This window comes from Aquila chrysaetos, chromosome 24 (assembly GCF_900496995.4).
Source record: "Aquila chrysaetos chrysaetos chromosome 24, bAquChr1.4, whole genome shotgun sequence".
In the NCBI taxonomy this organism is placed as follows: domain Eukaryota; kingdom Metazoa; phylum Chordata; class Aves; order Accipitriformes; family Accipitridae; genus Aquila; species Aquila chrysaetos.
Window position 1 is genome coordinate 2,757,667 of NC_044027.1, and position 22,798 is coordinate 2,780,464.

The following is a 22,798-nucleotide window of genomic DNA, read 5'->3' on the forward strand; positions in this document are numbered from 1 at the left end:
GTTGTTGTTGTTGTTGTTTTCCTATCTCAACAGTCCTTACAAATGGGTTCACAAGTTCAAACTAGAAACAGTCTGGCTGTCAATAACAAGGGGATGTATAAAGCATACAGTGTGAACTGCCCTGTGTTGCCAGCAAAACAAATTAGATCCTTTTCACTGAAACATCTTTCGGTCTCAATTATTGTAGTCTTACTGACCTACAGGCGGGACGTAAGCATGCAAAACTTTTGCATCTGTGAATCAGTCCTAGTGGCTTTTAATCCAATATATCCAGCTAAGGGGAGAAAGAAAAGAATTCCTTGATGTGGTTTGTTGTTAATACACTTTCCTCCTTATGGCTCATTAATTTACACAGTGTATTTTGGGGCTGGCTATGCAGGCAGGCAGTTGCTCTGAATGCCCATCTTTCTTTCCTGATCAGCTTGATTTTCATGAGTATTGACTTGCATGAAGGACAGGGCACATGTGAATTGATCAGAAAAATGGCAGCAATTCCAAAGGAGACAAATTAAGCTCAAGCAGGGCATTAAATGAACTCAGATTACTCCTATAATCGGGTAAAAAGCTGACCATATTTTATTGTCAAACCAGTCTTCTTGGGTAACCTGACCTATAAAAAAATGTTTTTGAGTACTGTTTTTAATAAAATGGAGGAATGAGTCTCCCTAAAGATTCAACTGCAAAGCAAAAGTGACTTGCTATTGCAGAAGCTGCCATTTTAACGGACTGTGGAATTCGTTTTATTTTTCCGTGGCAGAAGCAGCTCCTTTTCTAAACAAAATGCGCAATTTCGGGTTTCTGGGGAATTTAAAGAACCCAAAACCTTCCCTGGACTTTGCAGGAGTTGTGCGTGTTCTTCGTATCTGCTGTTGAGTACAGGGAGAGGTGGCGGTGGTAATGAAATCAGTACCGGTAATAAAATCTACACCTGCCGCAATTAATTTTCTGCGTTTCTTCACAAGACAAATTGTTTCGCACCGGATCTAGGGCTGATCGGTGCAACAACACCAAAAAAAAAAAAAAAGGTGATGTGCTGTAAAAATAGGGAAGTACGTGGGGTTTATTATAAAACCCATCGCACAACGTAACCTTGCCTGCCACGGGGGCTCGCTTCAGCCCACAGAAGTGCTTGCCCCGGAGTCAAGGTGCAGGAGAACGGAGGAGTCAGGCGGGAAATGCGGTGGGATTCCAGGGTGTCCGTCTGTCCGGCACCGGCTGCAGGCGGCTCTGGGTGCCACAGACACGGCGCTGGCCCGTCCTGACGCTTCACCCCTTTGTGTATTCCACACCCCCCCCCCCCTCAGCAGACCCCTCTGAAGTCTGGCCCCGAATGGCGGCACACTTCCATGACAAAGGCCCCGCGGCAGGAGGAACGGCGCCGGGATCACCCTCCCGGGCCCTAACCTCCTTTCCTAAGCCGCGATAAGCACGGCGTACCCCCAGGGCATCGCCCGGGCCCGCCGCCAGACCCGGCTCCTTGCTCCTGTCAAGCTCCCCCCCCCCCCCCCCCCCCAGCCCCGCGGGGTCAACGGTGACCCGGACCCCCGCTCTGGAGAAAAACGGGAGCAGCCAGCTGGGGCCGGGACCGCGGCGGGGGTCCTGAGGGGAGGAAGGCTCCGCGGCCGCGGCGTGGGGGGGGCGAGCTCCTGAGGGGAGGCCGGCGGGCTGCCAGGGCCCCGTGGGCCCTCTGCGGCGGGGACCGGGCGGCGGCCGGGAGGACGCCGGTAGGGAAGCGGCGCTGCCGAGGGGGGTGCGGGAGAAGCGCGTTGCGGGACCCTCGAACGGCCGCCGGGGCCGCTGACGAGGCGGCGCGGCAGCTTCCCCGCGTTTTCCCTCCAAAACCACGCCAGGCCCCGCGCGGCGAATCTGCGGGTCGGGTTCCGAGACACCCCCACACACACCGGCCGGCCCAACCGCCGTGACAGCCGCGGGGGGAAAAATACGGGCCGGGTACCGGCGGCGGATGGCGGCGGCGTGGGCACGGTGGGGCGGGCCGGGCCGGGGCGGCGGTGCGGGGGCGGCGGCGGCGCGGTGGCGAATCTGCCGGCAGCGCGGCGGCCCGCTCTGCCGTTCACAGCAGCTTGAGCCGTGTGGGGCGTCCTCGCCCCCCTCCCCTCCCCGCGGCGGAGAGTGGGCAGGGTCTGCCCGCCGTGATGGTTCGAACTAGCCAATGGCGCGCGGCGGCCCGCCCGCCGCGGCCAATGAGCTGGGGAGGAGGTGGTGCCAGCGGGGTAGGCTGCGCCGCCCCCCCCCCGCTCGCATCCTCTCGGCGGTGCGAACGCGACCATTTTGCGGGGGGGGATCGGCGAGCGGCGGCGACCGCGGCGGCGGAGGAGCGGTGACCGGGGGCGGCGGGGGGGGGGGGGCCGCGCGGCCCACGCAGCCCACGCTAGAGGTAGCGGGCGTCTCCCGCGGCGTGGGGCGCGGGCCGGCGGCGGGCAGCGCCTGAGGGGGAAGAGGCGGCTCCGGAGGCGCGGCCTGAGGCGCTGGGCCCAGGGCTCCCGCTCGCTCCGGGGAGGGGACGGGCGACGCCGAGCCTGCACCAGGCCACCGTTTTTTTTGGTTTTTTTTGGGGGGGGTTGTTTTATTTTTTCTCCCCCGTTGTTGTTGTTGGGGTTTTGGGGGGTTTTTTTTTTCCTCCTTCCCCTCAGCGCTGGGCGACGTCCCCCGCGCCGGGCCCGAACCGCCGGGGAAAATGTCCAGGCCTGTCAGGTGAGTCCTTGGCGGAGCGCGGAGGCCCCGCTCCCGCCTCTCCTCCCACCCGCGGCGCCAGCGCTGCCTCCCTCCCTCTCTCCCTCCCTCCCTCTCCGCTCCCTCCTCCTCCTCCTCCTCCTCCTCCTCCTGGGCCCGGCCCCCGGCGGCGGGCCGGCGGTGTAGGCCCTCCCGCAAAGGCCTCACCGCAGGCCGTTGCCCCGGGGGAGGAAGAACGGGGCAGCCCGTGCTGAGGAAGGCCGGGCCCCGGTCGAGCCGCGGAGGACGGTGCACGTTGGCTGGAGGGCAGGCGTGCGGCCGGGCTCCCGCGGGGCGAGGGGCGGCTGCGTGGCCGTGGGGATGAGAACGTGGGGGCAGGGAGGCCGCGCGGATGCAGCACGGGCCGTTTTCTCCTGTATTTCCTACCTTCCCCCCACCCCCCCCCTTTTTTTTTCCTTGCAACTTTTTATAAATATATTTTTTATTATTATTTGCAACGCGCCTGGTTGCTGGCCTGGTGTAGGGTGATGTGCATCGCCCCGGGCTTTACTGGGGGGGGGGGGGGGGGGGAGCGGGGAGGCGGCAGCGCGTTACGGGGGGGGTGCAAAGGAGGAGGCCTTGAGAGAGGCTGCGTACGGCCTCCCGCATTTTGTAACGGGAAAAGTGAATCTTTGCCATCCACCGTGACCCACTTCGTGCAGAACGGGCGGGCGAGAGGCGGTGTTCGCCAGCAGGCCTCTGTCGCAGCCCCCTGCACCCCCTTCCAGGCGGGGGGGGGGGGGGGGGAGCCGAGCAGACCACGCTGGTTGGGGGAGGGGACACGCATGCAATCCGCCGTGACCAGCGAGGGTCTGGAGGAGAGGGGCTGTGCATACAAGTTAAACCACGTTTAGGGGAGGAGTTCGGAGGAGCCGCCCCCTCTGGTGGGAACAGCATTGAACACACGCCCTTTTCCTCTCGCCTGGTAGCTAACTGCTCTCCCCGGGTCGGTTTCCTACTGGTGTTTCCCCCCTTCCTCCCCCCAGCCCCCGGGGGGACTGATTTTAGGTCGTGGGGAGGAGGAAACCGTGGGCCATTTAGCTAAACACGCTGTATTCTCCCCAGCAGTAATTATGAGGTGGGTCGTGGTGTTTGTGTCTTTAGTTAGACAGCGTTGTACCTGGAGTTGCAGGGGGATCTTAACTATGTTGTTGAATCGTGATAACTTTGAAAATCTATGGCATGGAGAGCTTGCCACGTATCTGGAAGTTTACTGAGGGGGGAGGAGTGTATTCTTTTTTACTTTTCTCTGGAAAGTACTCAGAGAGTGAACTTGCAATTTAAATTGTCTTTATAGAAAAGGTAAGAGGTTTCATAAGGTGTTCTTCGAACGCTCTGAACTTTTTCTATTCTCAAGATACTTTAAGTAACTGGTTGTACTTTTATTCCCAGTAAGCCTGATCTAGGCTGTGGATCCTAGGTATTCTGGATCTTTTGGAATAATAAATATGAAATTAATTGCAGCTATAAAACTTACATACATACATTTATAGGTGATAGCCTTTGTTTTTAAGTAATATCTCTAATATGCGAGAGTTTAAAAAGTAAAAGGAAACTAGGACTACTTTGCTAAGTAGGGAGGTTTGGCACAGTGATTAGTGAAACAGTTGTTTTTCATACCTTTTTTTTTTTAACCAATAGTGTATTCCTGCATGCAAAGGTAAGGGTAAATAAAGCTCAAAGTTCCAGTCCTAGGGAATTGTCTCGGGTCCAAAAGGTGGATTAATAGGACTGGGTATACCCTGCTCTGAAGCATCAGGCTTTGGCCTTTTGCAAGGCAGAATGTTGGACTAGATGCACTAGTGGTCTGATCTTGAATGACAGTGCCTGTGTTCTGAAATACAGTGACTTTGCTGCTCAGGGTGACACTTCGGTGTACGTTCTGCTGGTGATTTACTTGCCAGCACTGGAGTCTTGCTACAGGTAAGGAAGGTATTGTATCTTTAAAAGTATAGCTATAGCTTCTAAGGTTTCTGGTATTAAGTAATTTTGTAAGCAACCATTTCTAAAAAAATAATATAAAAAAAAAAATCTGTACAATCCTGCAGTGTTGTGAAAGATCTGATTTGTCTTACCCTCAGTTGACAGGCACTGGTCTACAGGAAAATTAAGTGCCAAAGTCCAGCAGGCTGTGAGTAGCAGAAAACCTTTTGGGACCTGTCAGGATAGCATTCTGCTATCTAGCTGTATTGAGCAGCCCTTTCAGGGGAAAAAAATATAAATATTCAGTGGCAAGTACATTATGTTGCTCTACTAGGTAGTAACTGGAGAACTCTCCTAATGGATTTAAATTCAAAACTTTTAAAATTGTATAATTTTTTTTTCTGGATATCTTAGCTAATTGTTGGTAATATGGAAGTCTGGTGAAAGGTTCCTCTTCAGAATAAGATTTAGTGTTGGAAAAGTTTTCCTCTGTTCAGTGGTCTTTGAATTATTATGTCTGCTAGTTTGTAGTGAACATATATATATATGCAGCTAAAACAATGAACTTAATAAAAATCCAACGTATATCCCCAGTTTCTACTCCACTTGTTGGTAGCAGACTGCCTTAAGACTGAGTCTGGTTGTTGAAGTCAGTTTTTTAAAATTGTTAAGAAGTAGTAATAAAGTCCTGATATTTATAGGCTTCATGTGCCTGGCACTTAGAGCCAAGTACTTTCTACACAATTAAACTTCTGGGTGGATAACGATGGTATCTGCACTATTGTTAGAAAATGGCAAGAAGTAAAAAGTAAAGGAACCTACAGTTATTGAACCTCTGCATCTTGTGGCTAACTCTTCTGTAGTACTGCAAAAAGAGCATTTGGAGCTGGTGGCTACGTTATTATATCCCTGTCCTTGAATACAAATGAAATAAAACATTCTGAGTCACTGTTTTTATATAGAGCATCAATTAATGTGTTTTAAGTAAGAATTTTCACTTTAAATTTGATGGAGCTTGCTTCTGCTTTTCCTCGCTGGTCACTTTCACTTGCTGGTACTCCTCTCCTGCAGGCGTTGCAAAATGAAACAGAGTGGGCAAGTATGGAAATCACAGGGTTTTTTCGTTTGTTCATTTTAAGATTAAAGCCAGTTATGAGTTGCTCTATCTCAGTGCTTCAAGGCTTTAGGTAGTTAATTTTTCTTTATTAGTAACTCTTGAATCCCAGTCTTGCATTGGCACTACAGTGGAAGGGTGGTCCTTTGAGATTTTACTTGCAGGAAAAAATAGATTTATCTATTAAATGTAACTTGTCTTGTTGCCAGTGTTGTACCTGGACAATGTAAAGTATAAATATTGTGATTCTGGAAAACTTCCATGGGGTAACAGAAAAGCAACACTTCCTTGGGGATTGGCATTTAACTTGAGTAATAACGTGTGGTAGTGTCCAGAGATAAGCTATAGATGCTTTCCAGATAAGTAAAAAGATACGATCCTTGCTCTGAAAACTTTCAGTCTAAAGGGAAACAGAGAGCAAGGTAGAGGTACAATAAAAATCAAAATACCAGGAACAACACAGGTTGCAGAATTGATTTGTGTGTGTGTGTGTGTTTTGGGGTTTGTTTGGTTTTGCTTGTGTTTTGTTTGGGTTTTTTTTTTTTTCCCCGGCTCTGCATCAGAGCATTTCTATATTGTATTTTAAATTCTTCTCAATTGTAGTTAGGTTCAAATGGAGGATGGGCACAAGACTGCTAAAACTGTTGCTGCATAAATCATTTAATTGTTTTATGGAGTTTCAAGTCATGTGTATCCCTAAAAATTCTGCAGATACCATGAGCAGTGCCTAGTCTTACAGACGTTTGGAGTTACACCAAGTCCAGACCCAAACAATGACCTCTGTAATTGGGAACCTCTAGTCGGTGAGTCTTGTCTGAGTACAGTTGTGCCAATTTTTGAATAGACTAACACCATAGTGACGTGTTTTAGGTACATAACTGTCACTAGGCTTCAATGTTTCAACTTCTGATGCATAATTGTAAGTGAATGTTCATTTAAGGCCTAAATCTAGCACTGCGTATTTGTTTAGCACAACTTTGAAAATACCTATAAGAAACGTTTCCTATCTATCTTTTTGCTTATCTATGTATAAAAAAGGCACCAATGGGGTGCTTTTAATGGCACTATTTATTGATAATCTGTTGACCTCAGTGAGACACCTTTACCAACTGGAATGAGAACCAGAAAGTGAAACTGACCACTCTGTGCCAGGCCTGCAACAGGCTTTTACAGTGAAGGAAGGTCCATAACTTTTTTTCACAAATGCTTAGTTTGATGGTTATATTGGTTAAATGCTGTAGTTTATAAAACAAAAACAAAAAAAAAACCCAAAAAACCCTCAGTAACCATTTAACCTGTCATTCGTTTTACTTGCCGTATGGTATAAGAGGATAGGTTTTTACTTCTGCTGATAATCATTTAACCTAAACGTTCCTCTTCAGTGCATGATGACATCAGTTACTAGCTTTTTGAAGATTCCTTCTAGCACTGCTTTTCAGGAGTATATGTTTTTTTTTTAAACTTAGACTATCTGTGGATTTTAATGCCTGTGGAAATATCTGGGGATCTAAGTATTCCCTTTTAAAAAAAACCCAGAAGCTTTCTAACTGATCGTTAGGTTGCATTCTGATGTGTTGACTTACAAAGACTGAGGATTTAGGGACCTCACTAGCTGGAGATAGGATATTACCATACAGTTCTTATTCAGTTGTATAGGCATTTAGTGGTCCTTTTAAATGTTGGTATTGCTTTTCATAATTCAAAATTTCAGTTTGGTGGGCATTGAGTATGGGTTGTTCGAATTACTGTGCATTTCTGAGGTCTTACTAGATTACTTGACTATTACTTTGCTAAGTAGGTGCTTCCGACATAGCATGTTGATGAGTTACTCTATTCCAGAAATATTAGACTGACAGCTGTTACTAAAAACTTGTGCTATTGGGACCTCTCTCTATACCTTTCCTCCCCCAGTTCCTTCTCACATGCACACTTTAATTGTTAAGCTGAATTAGCAAGTAAATTATCTTAAAATTTCAGTGCATATTTTAAACCAGATTGAACAATATCCATCCCAGATGTCTACTAGACTGTCTTTTTATGCTCAGTCTAACTGAATTTAACAAATTGTTTATTTTTATGTCTGGTTGCTTGCCTTAACATCTTCTAGATGGTTGCTGGTGGCAAAGAGATACTCTTCATTGACAAAACCAGTAATTTTTTTTTTTTTCCTGGCTTTTAACTCCAGGTAGCTTATCTACTGTGTTTTTATCACCTTGGTGTAATAAAAGGTCCAGTCTCTCTTTGCAAACTTGTAATTATTAAGCATTGCACATCAGTGCTGTTGACAGTTCTAAAGAAAAAACAGAAGTTGATCTAAATGGGATGAATGATGAGTATAGAGTGAGGAGAATGGCAGATGCAAGAGCAGTTTGTTTGATGTTTCTGCCCTTGTGAGCTTCTCTGGTTCTGTTGGGAAGACTTGCAAGTTTCTATCTTCAGTAATACCCATGTAAATATTCCTTCTTTCCTCCACCTTTCTCCTTGCCCTGCAAAATAAGATACAGCAAGCCAAACAGCCTTCTCTTTAGTTTTCTTCTGCCATAGTGATTTTTTTTTTTCTTTTGATACAAGTATCACTACTCCTGTTCACCAGGTAGTGAGAGCCCAGCAGGATTTACTTTCTAGCTGAAAACATAGGGAACAGTGCTTAGAAAGAGGAAGGTTGTTTTCCATAGGGACAGTGTTTTTCATTAATGTTTTATCTGACTGTGTTACATTTTTAGTACCTGATTTAATATGGGTCTCTGACTGAAATAAGATGAAGCTGTGTATGACCACCTTACTACAAGGCGGCAATATTGCAATTTCCATCTTGTTTGTTAGATAAGTGATGTCAGAAACCATTGTTTTACAAAACTGCTAGAACAGAATATGTGGCAAGTCTACTTCCCCCCCCCTCCCCATTTACACTTTTAGAGGAAAAAACCTAATACCTGATACTTGTACCACATCAAACATCTTATTTAGTAACTTTATTGTTCTTCATATACTTACCAGAATAAAATCAGTGTTTTCACATGTGAGATGGGTCAGGAGGCAATCTTCAGGAAGACTACCTGTTGGAACAGGAATTTGAGTCCCTGGATGGTACACCATAACAAGGTGTGCCAATAGTTGTATTTCTAAATTAGTATTTTACCATATTTGGACTGTGAGTGAGTGAGCAGTGCTCTGTAGCACATTGCTGTTGTACTTTGTTCCACTCATGCATACTCTGAAGCTTGGATGGGATCCAACCTGTAGAAATCTAATGACTGGTCTTGCCTTCCTTTTGTTTTCTTGTTAGTTTTTTTTGTTGTTGTTGAGGGGTTGGGGGGTTTTGGGGGAGTTTTTTTTAAGAGGCTTGGTGTAGGGTTGAAATAAAATAATTATGCTCCTTCATCTTTTGAAGGCTGCTGCTGTAAGCCATGAATATAGGGGTACTTGTACAGGAGGGTGACTTATAATTGATTTCAAATGGATCAACAGCCAGAACACAACAGTGACTTTTGGGGTATCTTTCAACTAAACAGCCTTATTAGTGGTGCATGATGTTAATCGCAAAGTGCAGTTCAGTTATGGGAACTGAATGTGAAATTCAGCAGTCATGCTCTGCAGTGCATTGTGGTTCATCTGCTGGATGGAGCTTGTGTTGGCTTCTCTTTGCAGCAGTCCTCGAGTCTGTGATGCTGGGTAGGTCACTTAATCTATCGCCTGCCTGTGACTTTTCTAGTTGTAGCGGTGAGCTCATGTGATGATTACTGCAAAATCAAGTTCATCATTGGCTTTGGGTCAAAGGGATTGTAAAAAGTGTGTGGAGGGCTGCCTGAATCTCTAGTGCCTTTTTCAGCTGTGCCTCATCCTCCCATTGCATGTCAGCCATAAGAGGTAGATGTTTGGAGTCTGACTGAGGCATTATCAGCTAGAACGCAAATATAATTCAATTACGTAGCTGTCTTGGTTCCCTTGAGTAGCTGTATTACAGGGCAGTTATGTCTTGTCAATAAAGTAGTTGGGACAGGTGCTGAGAAAATGGCCAACAGTTACTTAGATTTTGGTTTTTAGGTTTTGGTAAGTCAGAGAAACGGATCTAATTTTGTTGGCAAATGAGGCATTGGTTCCAGTAATAGCTGCTTGTGTAGTTAACTAATTTTGTCTAGAATTGGCCATTGCATTTGCACTGTTAATGATACCTCGTTGCCTGTGCTACTTTCAGTTAGGTTAGAGAGCAGAGAAGGTGCTGCTGAGGTAAATAAAGTATGGGTCCATGCTCACTCGCTGTCCAAAAACATAGGTTGGGTGAAATGCGTATGTTCTTTCATTGTTGTGCCTAGTGATACAGTTAAGCATTGTAACAGCTCTCTTACATCTTGTTAGAGCATCAAAGTAACTAATTGAGAAAGCTCCTAGAAGCCCCTGGTGAAAACTTAAAATGCTTTAGAAACAGGGATCACATAGGAAAGCAAACATCTTGAAAGGAAGGTATGAGAGCAAACATGATTATATTGAGCTGTAAGAAACAGAATTTAAAAAAAGAACAGTTAGGAAGTGTTTATCTAATTCATGATAATATTTGTGTACTTGTTTTATACCTGGAATCCTAGTCTTAAATATCACAGCTTTGAGACGTGGGGTGGGGGGCTCTGGCTTAAAGTTCAGGCTGATGCGTTCTTTAAATGCGTCTTTAATCTTGGGGTGCAGACATTGCTTTCAAATAGTGCTTTCACTAGTATCGTGATATATATTGATAGATACGTAGTTTTAATAATGAAAGAACCTGTAGCATAGGTTAAGATGGCTCTTCCTCACTGCAGTTAGGAGCCATCAGAGTGTGCTACTTACCAAAAAGCACTTTCAAATTCTGAGAATATAATCCAGTCTATTATAATAGCTCCTTAGGAAAATGCTAGAATACACTGTGTGTTCATTTCTGACTTGAAAGGTGTAGGTGGCTTATTTATGAGAGTGTTCTTGGGATGTTTTGGGGCTACAAATCTTGCACTGGAAGCAAGGATATGGGACTTCCTTGTTACTTGAAGAAAGCTTTTGTATCTCTGAGATTATGAATTGCTAATTTATTTTTCTTTCACCCCCCTGCTTTTTAACAGGAACAGGAAGGTCGTCGATTACTCCCAGTTTCAGGAATCAGATGATGCTGGTAAATTACTTTTTTCTTAACAGTATAATATTCTTGGGCTAGAGCAGTTTATTTATTGCTTTGCATATTAATTCTTTTGCTTCTAGTCACATCTTAAATGCTAAGGAGTTTCTGCTCTTCACAGTCTCTGAACTGTTAATAAGTATTTGAAAATATAATGATTCTCATATGTTTTGTATTAAACAAACAATGGTGATAGAAATCTTAGTATTTAATGCTTGTATTGTTGTAGTGCCTTGAGGCTGTTGGCAGCAACTGTCTTCTTCCTTGGTCTATGTTATGGTCTGTGGCAGAATCTCCCTGATGCCACTTTTTTCTACAGTAAAATATGTTTTCAATTTATTTTAGTGGACTAGCGTTAATCCCATAATGTCAGGCATCTTTGTGAATTGCATCTAAAAAAAAAATCTTTAGGTTCTGTGTGAATTAACGAAATATTTCTGGAAGCCATATGGAATATATTTTGTGTTCTTAGAAAACAGACATACTGCTACTGTTTGCACTGATAATTAATGGAAACAAATATGCGTAGTTCTTAATTGCAGTCCTGTTACTCATATTGTATAAGGTATTGTGTAATAGTTGTAAAAAGTTACACTGTAAACTACTATATAATGACATACTTTCCCCCGTCATAGAACAGTAAATAAAATGCTGTTAAAAGTGTGTAGAAGTATGTATGGATGTTAATTTTTAACAGGTTTACATAAAAACTCTGTTTCTGACTAGCTGTAAAATGAGATGCTGTGTCCTCTTGTGAGGCTTTTTATATGTTTCCTAGTAATCCTGTGTCAGACTTGATTGTATGCAGCATTTTTATTGTGCTGTTGGCAGAAGAAAAGGTAAATCACTAGTTTAAGACAGGATTTTGCTTCTGTAAAGTTTTGTTTGAAGCTTTGTGACTTTTTTTTTTTTTTTGAAGGGCTTCTTTTTGATGTGCATGAAATGGTCAGTTTAAGTTATAGCTGAGGAAGTCAGTTTGCTGGGAACTAGGAGTTTGATTCAAAACCATTTTGTACTGTCCCGTCCAGATGAAGATTATGGAAGAGATTCAGGTCCCCCATCCAAGAAAATCCGTTCGTCTCCCCGGGAGGCTAAAAATAAGAGGCGATCTGGGAAGAATTCTCAGGAGGACAGGTAAAAGAAGCACTTCATCTGTGTGCTGGTTTTCCTGGGATAGAGTTAATTTTCTTCATAGTAGCTGGTATGGGGCTAAGTTCTGGATTTGTGCTGAAAACAGTGTTGATAATACAGGGATGGTTTTTGTTACTGCTGAGCAGTGCATATACAGAGACAATGCCTTTTCTGCTTCTCACACCAGCCCACCAGTGAGGAGTCTGGGGGTGTGCAAGAAGTTGGGAGGGGACACAGCTGGGACAGCTGACCCCAACTGACCAAAGGGATATTCCAGACCATATGACATCATGCTCAGCATATAAAGCTGGGGGAAGAAGGAAGGGGGGGATGTTCGGGGTGATGGCATTTGTCTTCCTAAGTAACCGTTACATGTGATGGAGCCCTGCTTTCCTGGAGATGGCTGAACATTGATGCTGATGGGGAATGGTGAATGAATTCCTTTTTTTGCTTTGCTTGCGTGCGTGACTTTTGCTTTACCTATTAAACTGTCTTTATCTCAGCCCACGAGTTTTCTCACTTTTACTCTTCCGATTCTCTCCGCCATCGCACCGGGGGTGAGTGAGTGAGCAGCTGTGTGATGCTTAGTTGCTGGCTGGGGTTAAACCACACCAATCTGTTACGGACATTGTATCCAAACCTTGTCCTCTATGTGGGGAGCAGTATCTTCTAAGAAGAGTGATTTTAAGTGGAATGCAAGGCCTGCAGTTTAAGATACAGAGCTTTCAATCACAAAGCTTGCATAACCAGCTTGGACATTGAGGTGGTTCTTCCTTACCCGAGTAGACAGAGAAATCATGTGTAAAGTACTTGTCACTAGTACTTCATCATTAAAATAGCTTTCCAGAGCTAGACAGTTGGAATGGGAAGGAATACGATCCAAGTTAGAAAAATTGGCAACTAGTACAATTACCCAGGTAAGTTAATGGCAAGATGCATTTTGTTTTCCATGTTTTTTTGGTATGCGCAGAGCATTCCTGTGGTTAAAGATTAAATGGGATGGTACAGTGGCAGTTAGGGGGAGGGGCCATTTGTTAGTTATATCGTTCTTTGTTTGTCATTTCCAGTTTTGTCTAATTCATAAACAAAGTAACTTGGTTTGATAACTGAGTTGCTGCAGCAGTGTGAAAGGACTCAGTTCTAAGAGATGCCTTACTGCATAATGAAAGTCTTTCCTGTAGAGTGAAGGTATCTTCGTTTTTACAATAACTATGGTCAGTAAATGATTGCCTTAAGACCTATTAAGTCAAATGACTGCTTTCATGACAGGCATCAACTTCAGGCATGGAGGTTCTGCCAGCTGGTTCTTATTCTATAAGCCCAAGGTGTCTCTTTGTTCTGTTGCACTGTTTGCTGGAATATAGGTAACTTACCAGTAGGTGTGCTTAGGAGGCTTCCACATCACGCTCCTGTTTTATAAGTTGAAAGGTGAATGTAGGCATGGGAATATTTGCATGGTCCACCTGCTGTTGTGAACTGAGGGGGAGAGACTATTTTCAGCCCAGCAAATGCCTCTAACACCTGAAATCAAATATTTAATGGGTGTAACATATAAAGAAATTGGGCTAGGCAGCTCCCAAAGCAACTAAATAGTTGACCTTGATGTCCCATTAGTTTTGGGGATTTTTCGGTATGTAAGAGCATTTCCATGTGTGTCACAAACATTGCAGAAGGCTTGCATGTAAACCAAACTCATGTATTTAAGTGATTGAAATCCAGTTGTCTGTACAAGAGTGAAAACATATGGGCCTGAGGGGCTGTAATGTGACAGTACTATTAGACTATTAGAGTTCTAAACTATTAGAGTTCTTGAGAAATGTTGTGTGTCGGCTCCAACTGCCAAATTTGAAAGTAGCAACAGTTTGATCTATTGTATTTCTTGATCTTGGTATACTCTGCAGTGTAGCCATTCCTGAAGCATATGCTGTATATCAGTGGCCCTTGACAGAGTATTCACCATTACTCTTTAAAACACTTGTTTACTTTCTGATTGGAGTGTGTGTTCTTACGTGCTGGAAGGAAAACTCTGGACAGTGGTGATGACTAATGATGGGGGTTTGGATAAGAGCAGAACATTAGTACTGGCTTGATAGGGATACCCTCTGATGAGGATTGAAACCACTAGAAGGGAGCAGTGAAACTGTCGGAGATCAGATCATCTGAGAGATTGTAGACCAAATATGTGCTAGTTAAGTGCTATACAGCAATGTACACAGAATGAAGGAGTCCAAAGAAGAAGATGACATAAAGACAAGTGACGACTATAAATATATTCAGAATAAAACTTTGTTACTTTCATAGACTCAGACATGCATTAGCATATAAAACTTCAAAATTCTAACTGTAAAATGGAAGACAGCTGGATTATTGGTAGGTTTCAGAGTGAAGTGTGTGGTTCATCTCAACCTATTTCCTGGTTGGTTCACTTGACTCTGGAGGTTTGTATGTGATTCAGAAATTATCTTTCCAATCATGATAACTACATATGCAGCTCTGTAATCCTGAAGTATAACCTGGTAATGTCCAGGAAAAGTGCATATTCCCAGCCTAGAGATCTGTTTGCTCTCTGAAAATTGGTATTTTCCATACCACAGTGACTGAAATCAAAGTAAAACAGCAGTCAAACCCTGTTTTTCTCTCATTTTCAGTGAGGATTCAGAAGAAAAAGATGTGAAGACTAAGAAAGACGATTCACACTCGGCAGGTAACTAACTACATTGTACTGATAGTGTATCTTCAAAATAAAGACCAGTTTGTAAGAGTTACAGGAATAGGATTTGACATAGGAAAGAAATTGTTCTGACTAGAGAAGCACGCACTTTTCTTAATACACTTACCTTAAGCTGGATGCTGCCTCTACTGTTGTTACTTCCGGCCCTGGTTTGGGATAACATTTTTTTGTTTAATGTGATGCTGCTATAAAGTTTATCTTCACAGGTAGATAATGTGTGTTAATCTCTTCCCCATAGCTCCTGTCCATATTTCAGAATGATACAAGAAATTTCATGTTTGTACCTTTTCCTTCCAGATGAAGATTTTGGCAGTGAAGATGATGACTTAGGAGCAGATGATGGCAAAGCTGACAGTGACTATGAGAGCTCACAAAAAAGCAAAAAAGGAAAAAAGGCTAAACCAGAAAAGAATAAGAGAGCAGCCTCCAAATCCAGGAAAAGGCCTGCAGGTAAAAAAAAAAGAAAAAAGGGTTGCTAGTCTTTGCAGTGAAAGATACTGCACAGGATCATTGTTGGGTGACTACAGAAATGCGCTTATTAGGTTGAATGTGGCTATGTTCTCCTCAGGGCTCAGTTATTCAGCAAGCATTTTGATTAACTTTCTTGTGAATGAGTTGACCTTTGTCTTGCCCACATGCTACTTCAAGACAGTTAGGTGGTCTGTATTCTGTATCTTCATTATAACTTGGTGACTTTTACTGCAGAGGACAGCGAGGACGAGAAAGAAGACCACAAAAATGTGCGTCAGCAGCGACAGGCAGCATCCAAAGCAGCTTCTAAACAACGAGAGATGCTTATGGATGATGTGGGTAGTGAGGAGGAAGAACAAGAGGATGATGAGGCACAGTTCCAGGAGAGTGAGTAAATGGGATTGTAAAAAGTTAAAATCAATGTGACTTGGGTATAGTACCAGATATGAGTTTATGGGTCTGGCGAGACAGCAAAAGGAACATGGTTTGCTTTTTGACTGTGATAGTGAAGACATAAGTTTGCCTTCTTGGTAACTTACTTATTACTGCGTATCTGTCCAACAGACCAAGCTTACGTTTTTCACATCTAGAATTTTTGTTTGAAGTTTGCAGTAAAGATTTATGTCTTTATAAGCAGTCCTAAAGGATTAATGTAAAGTTCTTAATGCTTTTTGCTGCTGCTTTGTATCCCATTGGTATTGAGGCATTGATGCTACTTTCAGATGAAGTACTTTATCCTTGATTGATCAAACTAGGACAGTTTGTTTTATAAGAAGAGATGGGTTAAGCTGCTGATGAACTGCAGCAAGTTCCTGAAATACTGAGTGCAAACATGATTTCAGAATGGAGTATGAGTACCATTGAAAAGATCACGTAACTTCTCTTTGTCAAGAGATTCTCTTTATTTTGAGATGGGTTACTTATTAAGGAGATGGAGCATATTTTGACGACCTCAAAACACTTGCCTGTTTCATCATACTAGTGCTTTATCCCTACCAGTGTAAAATCTTCTGCTATGTCAGATTTCTTTAGCACAGCAGATAGGTGGAAGCTTATAAGGTCGCAGAGTCCTACTTTCCTGTCTCCACAGTTTTAACTGGCAGATCTCTCAACTGTATCTTCTGCTCTCTTTCCTCTGTTCCAAAACCTTAAATTTCTTTGTGCTTTCAGCAGATTCAGGAAGCGATGAAGACTTCCTCATGGAAGATGATGATGATAGTGACTATGGCAGTTCAAAAAAGAAAAATAAAAAGGTCTCCAAGAAATCCAAGCCAGAGAGGAAAGAAAAGAAAATGCCGAAGCCCAGGCTAAAGGCTACAGGTGGGTCTGTGCAAAGAAAGTTTGCTTTAGAGGCTAGTATTTTCTTTTTCTACTATAGAAGACTCAGTAGAAATCTTGGGGTCGGTAGGCATTCACATAAAATGTTGAAGGGCTAATTCATGTAAGGTGCAATGATTTAAAGCAGCTATGAAATAATAAAGTTGCTTTAATTCTTACTTTAAGAGATTGAGTTAATACCTATGTCTCATTGGCAAAAACTGCATAGATTGCAAAACATTCCCTATTGAGATGCTGCACTTCCTATGTATCATAGCCAAGTGATAAAATTTGTGGCTTTGGGACTCATGGACTTTGTGATGTTTTCAGGGTGGGGGAAGGTGGAGAAATCTGAACCAAAGGAAAATTTGATGTATTTCTGCAGGAAGTCTAAAGTCATGATAGTGACGTATGTACTGGTTTGACAAGAGGCTAGCTATGTTAGTTTATGATGTCATATCCAGTAATTAGTCGGGACTTGCAATTAAATAGTTTTTAAATCTTGTTAGCTAACTTTTCAGTTCAGCTTTACTAATACGGAGTGCGAAAAACGCCATGTGTGTGGTATGGTCAAAGTGAAATGAAACCTGCTACTGAAGTGTCTTGTAAATCCTGTTTGTATAAAGCCATATGACTTTCTTGTCTTTGTTGCTGATCATAACTTTTATAAGCTCTTTCTTTTTTCAGTGACCCCCAGTCCAGTGAAAGGCAAAGGGAAGGCAGGCCGCCCCACAGCTTCCAAGGCAACAAAAGAAAAGACCCCATCCCCCAAAGAAGAGGATGAAGAGCCTGAAAGTCCCCCGGAAAAGAAAAAATCAGCCAGCCCTCCACCAGAGAAGTCAGGGGATGAGGGATCTGAAGATGAAGCACCCTCTGGTGAAGATTAAGTGGCAGTTGAGGAAATCTTTGTTTAAAAAAAAAAAAAGAAAAAAAAAGAAAAAGGAAAAGAAAACATACTTAGGGGTAGAACACGGTTTTGGCTGTGGCTTGACTCATGGGCTTTGAATGCTGTCTTTACTTTCAGCTGTTTAATACAGTGTATCCTTTTTTTAATAAGGAAACCCTTATACAGTAATATTTTGAAGTCAATGTTCTCTGTTGGCCATTCCGTTCTCCCTCCCCCACCAAATCTGAAAGCCATTTGAGACAAATTAACAGACCATTTAAATATATATTTTTTTCAAGGGATACTGCAGTTGTGAAGCAATAAGGTTTGAGACTGATACGTGGAAACCATACTTACAAATCGTTAAGTAGAATAGATTTTCCAGTGCTGGTAAGAGTTCTTTAAAACTATTATTCTGTATTTGAATATGTGGAAAAACTGAACCTATGCTTTAACAGACTTTTGTTGATACAAGTTCACTCTCAGAAAAAAAAATGTAGTTGATACGAATTCCAATTGAGGAAGAGGAAACATGGGGAGGAAACCTGTGTTTCTTGGATTCAGGCACGTTTTTGTGGAAAGCAATCAAGAGACTTGTAGATGGTCCACTGTCTTTTATTTAGAAAAGACCCTCCAATTAGGATGCGAGATCTTTTGTCTTTGCTGGATAGAACACTATTCTGCTTTAGGCAAATTGCAGTTCATTCTATACAAATTCAGATATACAACCTACAAGCTTCTCTCATCCATTAACTCTATTTTACTTCTTACAAGGTTGGCTATAGACGGGCAGAATAGGGCAGAGAAATTGAAAACAATTTTTAAAACTCTGGTTTCCATTTGGTATTGTGGAAAATGTCTTTAAAGTTTTTCCAAGGAAAAAAATTAATGGGTAGTGTAAACCTAAATTCTTTAGCTTTTGGGGCGAGGGATGTCCTTTTATAAATGTGAAGCAAAGGATTCCTGTAATGCTCTGGTCAGTCTCGGATCCCATGAGTCACGCTTAAGTGTTTCTCTTCTCTCCCTCCATCTGTCCTTGGAAAGGCTATGTAGTCATACCTCTCAGCCTCTCCAGCTACAGTGTTGGACAGCAGACTTCCATTGATAGTGAACATCACCACGATACCACTTCCATTTCTTCATCCTTCCACCCTACAGTGTGGGAGGCTTTGCTCCTACATCAACATGTCTGCTTCTAACTGTTGGTCATCATTCTGCTCCCTAAGCCTAAGAAGTGCTGAATAGGGAACAGTATTAAAGGATGAAGCTGGGAGGAAGTGGAGTTTGGAAGCAGTGTAGCAGGGCTGTCGTTTTATAATAAAAGCAGGATGTCCCTCTAAATGCAAGACACTTGAGATGTGTGTGGTGGCATTTTAATGTGTTTTTATCAAAGCAGCCATATCCTTTTTTAAACTTTAATTAAAGTACACAAGCCTTGTTTTTCAAACCCTAATACAGAGGTTGCTGCCATGTTTGTTGGTGGAAATACTGAAAACTGGACCTGCCGTTTTTCTTTTTTTTTTTTTTTCTTAAACCCTTTGTGCTTTCTGTATGTTGCTCACAGTTATCTTATAGCTGACAAGCTTTGCATCTTTTTTTTTTTTTTTTTTTTTTTCACAGAACTACACATTTTGTAACCAGCCTCTTGAAGGTAACATAAGGCAGCTAATTAGTTGGATTTCTGGTGCGCATGCTACCAGATTTTTAATCCTGTTTGGATTTTAGAGAGCTTTTAGATGTGATACACTAATATGACCAGGAAGGACACTTGGCTGAATGGCATAGGGAGCCTGAAGATGCTGAGCACAGTGTGGAGCCTAAAATGTGGAACGGAATATTAATATAACAGCCAAGTGATTGTCGTGTGTGATTCATAGCCATGGATTTTACTGAGGCTGATAAATTACTTTACCTTGGCTTATAAAAATTTAAGTTCTCTAACATTCTTTACTATAATGAAACTACTGTTGCCGTTACAATAAAGATGATCGGTGTTTCCATTGTAAATCTTTTTTTTTTTTTTTTAAGTGGTTTAATTTTGCAGAACAGCTTAAGGCTGGAGTGAAGTATCAGTCTTGAAAAATAAGCAATGTAATCCCTTCTTCTCTCCCACACCTCTTCCCACCTTCCAGATTTCTGGGAGAGCAGAGTCTCTTGCATTCCCTCCACTCCTAGTCCAGTGTTTCTTGGGTAATATGGGAAAATAAATGGCCAAGTTTTAAAAAACATTTGGATTAAATTTGGGGTGAGCATACACTTTTGTGAATGTCTGGTCCACACAGTTGTTCCCCTTCAGTCCAGACTATGTTTCAAGTTACTCTCGTCTATTGGGTTCTTGGGGTTTTTTTGGTATTAAAATGTACAAGGATTACTTAAATGTAGAATACCTCTAGCTGATCTGGTCTAACAGCTGTTTCTTTACCCGCTAGACCAGGTTTTTTTTCTGAAGAGTCTGTTTTGTAAGTTCCACTTAAAATATATTTTTGGGGTTTTTTTTCTAACACAGTTAACTAAAGGCTGTTTCTGTTGTTCTCAGTTCATGTTTTGGACTGGATTATTTTATGCCTGGCAATTTTGGCCCTTTATCTTACCAAACTGTTCTGCTTTCTCATATGTTCATCTCTCATGGCTGTTAGAGGCTGCATGATGCTTATCTTTGAGTTTGTCACAACCCAAACACTATGTAAATCCTGTACTACTTCTGGGATTTTGTAACTTTTTCTATATCTTGCTGTTTTGCTGATTTGTGCAAACACTAAGCCCTAACGGTCTTTTGGTTACTCTGTTAGAAATACAGCAGTTTACATTTTTACAGGTAGAAGAAAATTGTGAAGGTTAATACTTTTTTTTTTTTTTTTTTTTAGTACACAACATTTTTCAGTAGCAGCAGACTTAACATTTTTAAATGTCCTTTTTAATTAATTTGTATTAAGCATTCTGATTTCTTGAAGGAAAGCTGTAAAAATGCCTTTCTTTAGGAGCATGAATAGTTCTTCATGGAGCAGAAAGTTTCATTCACAGAAGAAGGCTTTGAAAAGATTGTCTTCTGTTACACAGCTGTAGTTTTGGAGCCTTTGCAGAGAGGTAAATGGATTTATTCCAAAATTCAGTTAATCTAGTGCCCTGCCCTGGTCTTACTCTTAAAACAGTAGTTCATAACTAACTTCCATTATATATTCTTTCATACATTCTGTTCCTGAATCCACACCATCACACTGAGTTTTCACAGTTATGTGCAAATAGTCCTGCCTTTAACTGGCCACAAGGCTTGATCAGTAAAAATTTGCAGTTTCAGTTGCAATTTCATACTAAAAATTATTTGCTTCAGTTTCTGTTTGATGAGCCTGAGAATGCCAAACATGCCAAGCTAAATGGGTTTCAGAATGGATTGTGGGTGAGAGCAAGACTTAGAAATGGGGCAGCCAAGAAGCTTTTAATTTTGTTGTTTTAACTTCATCAAAGCAGAAAAGTGTGTGGGGAGAGAAGCAGCACACCTTGGGTGACTTCTGCTAGGGGAACCTCACCAATGCCAGGTAACTGTTCTGAGCGTGCTCAGCTCCTGTGCCACCACATGGCTGCATCTGCAGGTGATGGACTACCAGGGCAGTGGCAGAAGATGCGCTTAAATTCCTCTTTTTCTTTTTTTTTTTTTTTTTTTTTTTTCCCCCTCCCCTCTGCTGGTGATGGTCACAAAGGTACAATAGACACTGAGGCACCCAGGTTAAGGAGGGAGGGAAGTAAACTGTAACATGCTGGAAGCTTTTGAGCTGTAGAAACTGGTGCTTTGCTTTATGTAATTTGTTTGTGAAGTGTTTATTTTTATAACAGATCATATTGTTGAACACATGGTTCTTAAAAACTACAAACTGATCCATGAGTTTAATGTTTGAGAAGTGGACGTTCATCTGTTGGGGGAGGCAGGATATGAAAATGTAAGCAGATGGATATTTAAAGGGACACTGTCACAAAATAGTTGCTGGCATATAGGATATGTTAGTTTGGGGGGGGGGGTCACATCTATATGTGGAAATTATATATTCTATATGTATATGATCAAATAGAAAATTTTCCCTGAACTCTGAATATTTTCCTACAGTTTTGGGAGGTTTAAATACAAGTTCTGGTAATGAAACTAGGAAGCAAAACTAACTATCCTGTTCTTCCTGTCCAAGTTGACTGTTTTTTTTTTTTTTTAAAGTACTATGTGGAGTGTGAGAGCTCTGAAAGATGACAGTGTCCTTTTGAGACCTCCCCAAATCAAGTGTATCCTCGTTTTAGACTTCCCACTTCAGTAGATGACTGGCATTTGAATGTCTTTTCATTGAACTCTTTATATTAAAAACAAAACACAAATATTTCAAAGTCTAGTCAAGTTCTCACCATGTGCTGACTCTGTGTATCAACCACTATTGGAAACGACTCTCTAGACTGCCTGCCCCCTTCAGCCGCGGTGAATCGAGTGGGTCCATCAGTCTGAGCATGCTCAGTGTGACTGCAAAACACCATTGTGCATATGCTTTGTATATTGGGGCAAGGGTTTTTTATATATATATTTTGGGAGGGGTAGTGGGTGGGATGGAGAAATACTCAATCAGCTTAAGCCAGAATAATGTGTGTAAAAGCCCCTGAAGTATTTTGTGTGTGAGTGCGCGGGTGTGAGTGCGCGCATGGGAGTGTCTGACATCTTATTCCCTTTGTGTTCTGAAGTGAGTTTTACTTTTTTTTTTTCTGCAGAAGCAATTGTTACAAAAAATTGTATATAAGAGCTACATAATTTTTGTTTAACCATGAACATCGTGTCACAGCAAACCCTGAATAATCACTTTGAAGGTAGAGGAGGAGACTCCAGGTAGGGCCTTGGGCCTTTGGCTATCAGCAAGGCATCATTATATGGTATGCAATGAATATTTGTCTTGAGTATTTGCAATCCCCTGTTGAGCTTTTCTAAAAATCAGGCTCTTTGCAGTTCCCCTCTCCACCCCCCTTAATTTTTTTTCAATCTCAAGAGCAGACAGAAAAGGGGGCAGCTGCAAACAGTGTCCAGTGCTGCTGGTCGGTGATCGGTGTGTGGGTGCAGATGTGGTTGTCATCACTGGGCCCAATAGGGGTGGCTACGCTTGCAATACCTTGACAATACTGAGATCTACCGCATGGTACTAGGAGTTAAGTCTGAATGTAACATTAATGCTTTATTTAAAATAAAAACAACACTTTTTTTTAAGGGGTTGAAGTGAACATGACTGTTGACCATGTTCGTGAATTTATAGATGCAACATTCATTGGTAGAATTGTGTGATGGTCTTTTGTGCTACTTAATTTTACATATTCCAGTCTCTGTATGTACCTGCAAAGAAA

General features: G+C 42.4%; 1 protein-coding gene across 4 annotated transcripts; it reads left to right on the forward strand.

Moving 5' to 3' along the window:
• The first annotated feature begins 2,296 nt into the window (after positions 1-2,296).
• Positions 2,297-22,798, forward strand: NUCKS1 (nuclear casein kinase and cyclin dependent kinase substrate 1). Of its 4 annotated transcripts, XR_005931329.1 has the most exons (10): positions 2,297-2,712; positions 10,855-10,904; positions 11,936-12,041; positions 14,687-14,742; positions 15,067-15,219; positions 15,475-15,627; positions 16,411-16,560; positions 17,245-17,833; positions 20,422-20,527; positions 20,909-22,798. XR_005931329.1 is itself a non-coding variant. In XM_030000026.2 (8 exons), the coding sequence occupies exons 1-8, from the start codon at positions 2,696-2,698 to the stop codon at positions 17,442-17,444; spliced, it is 885 nt and encodes a 294-aa protein (XP_029855886.1). In that variant the 5' UTR covers positions 2,297-2,695; the 3' UTR covers positions 17,445-19,450. The 4 variants fall into 4 exon arrangements, 2 of the variants coding, with proteins under 2 accessions (XP_029855886.1, XP_029855887.1); XR_005931328.1 differs by having other exon boundaries at positions 20,422-22,798; XM_030000026.2 differs by lacking the exons at positions 20,422-20,527; positions 20,909-22,798 and having other exon boundaries at positions 17,245-19,450.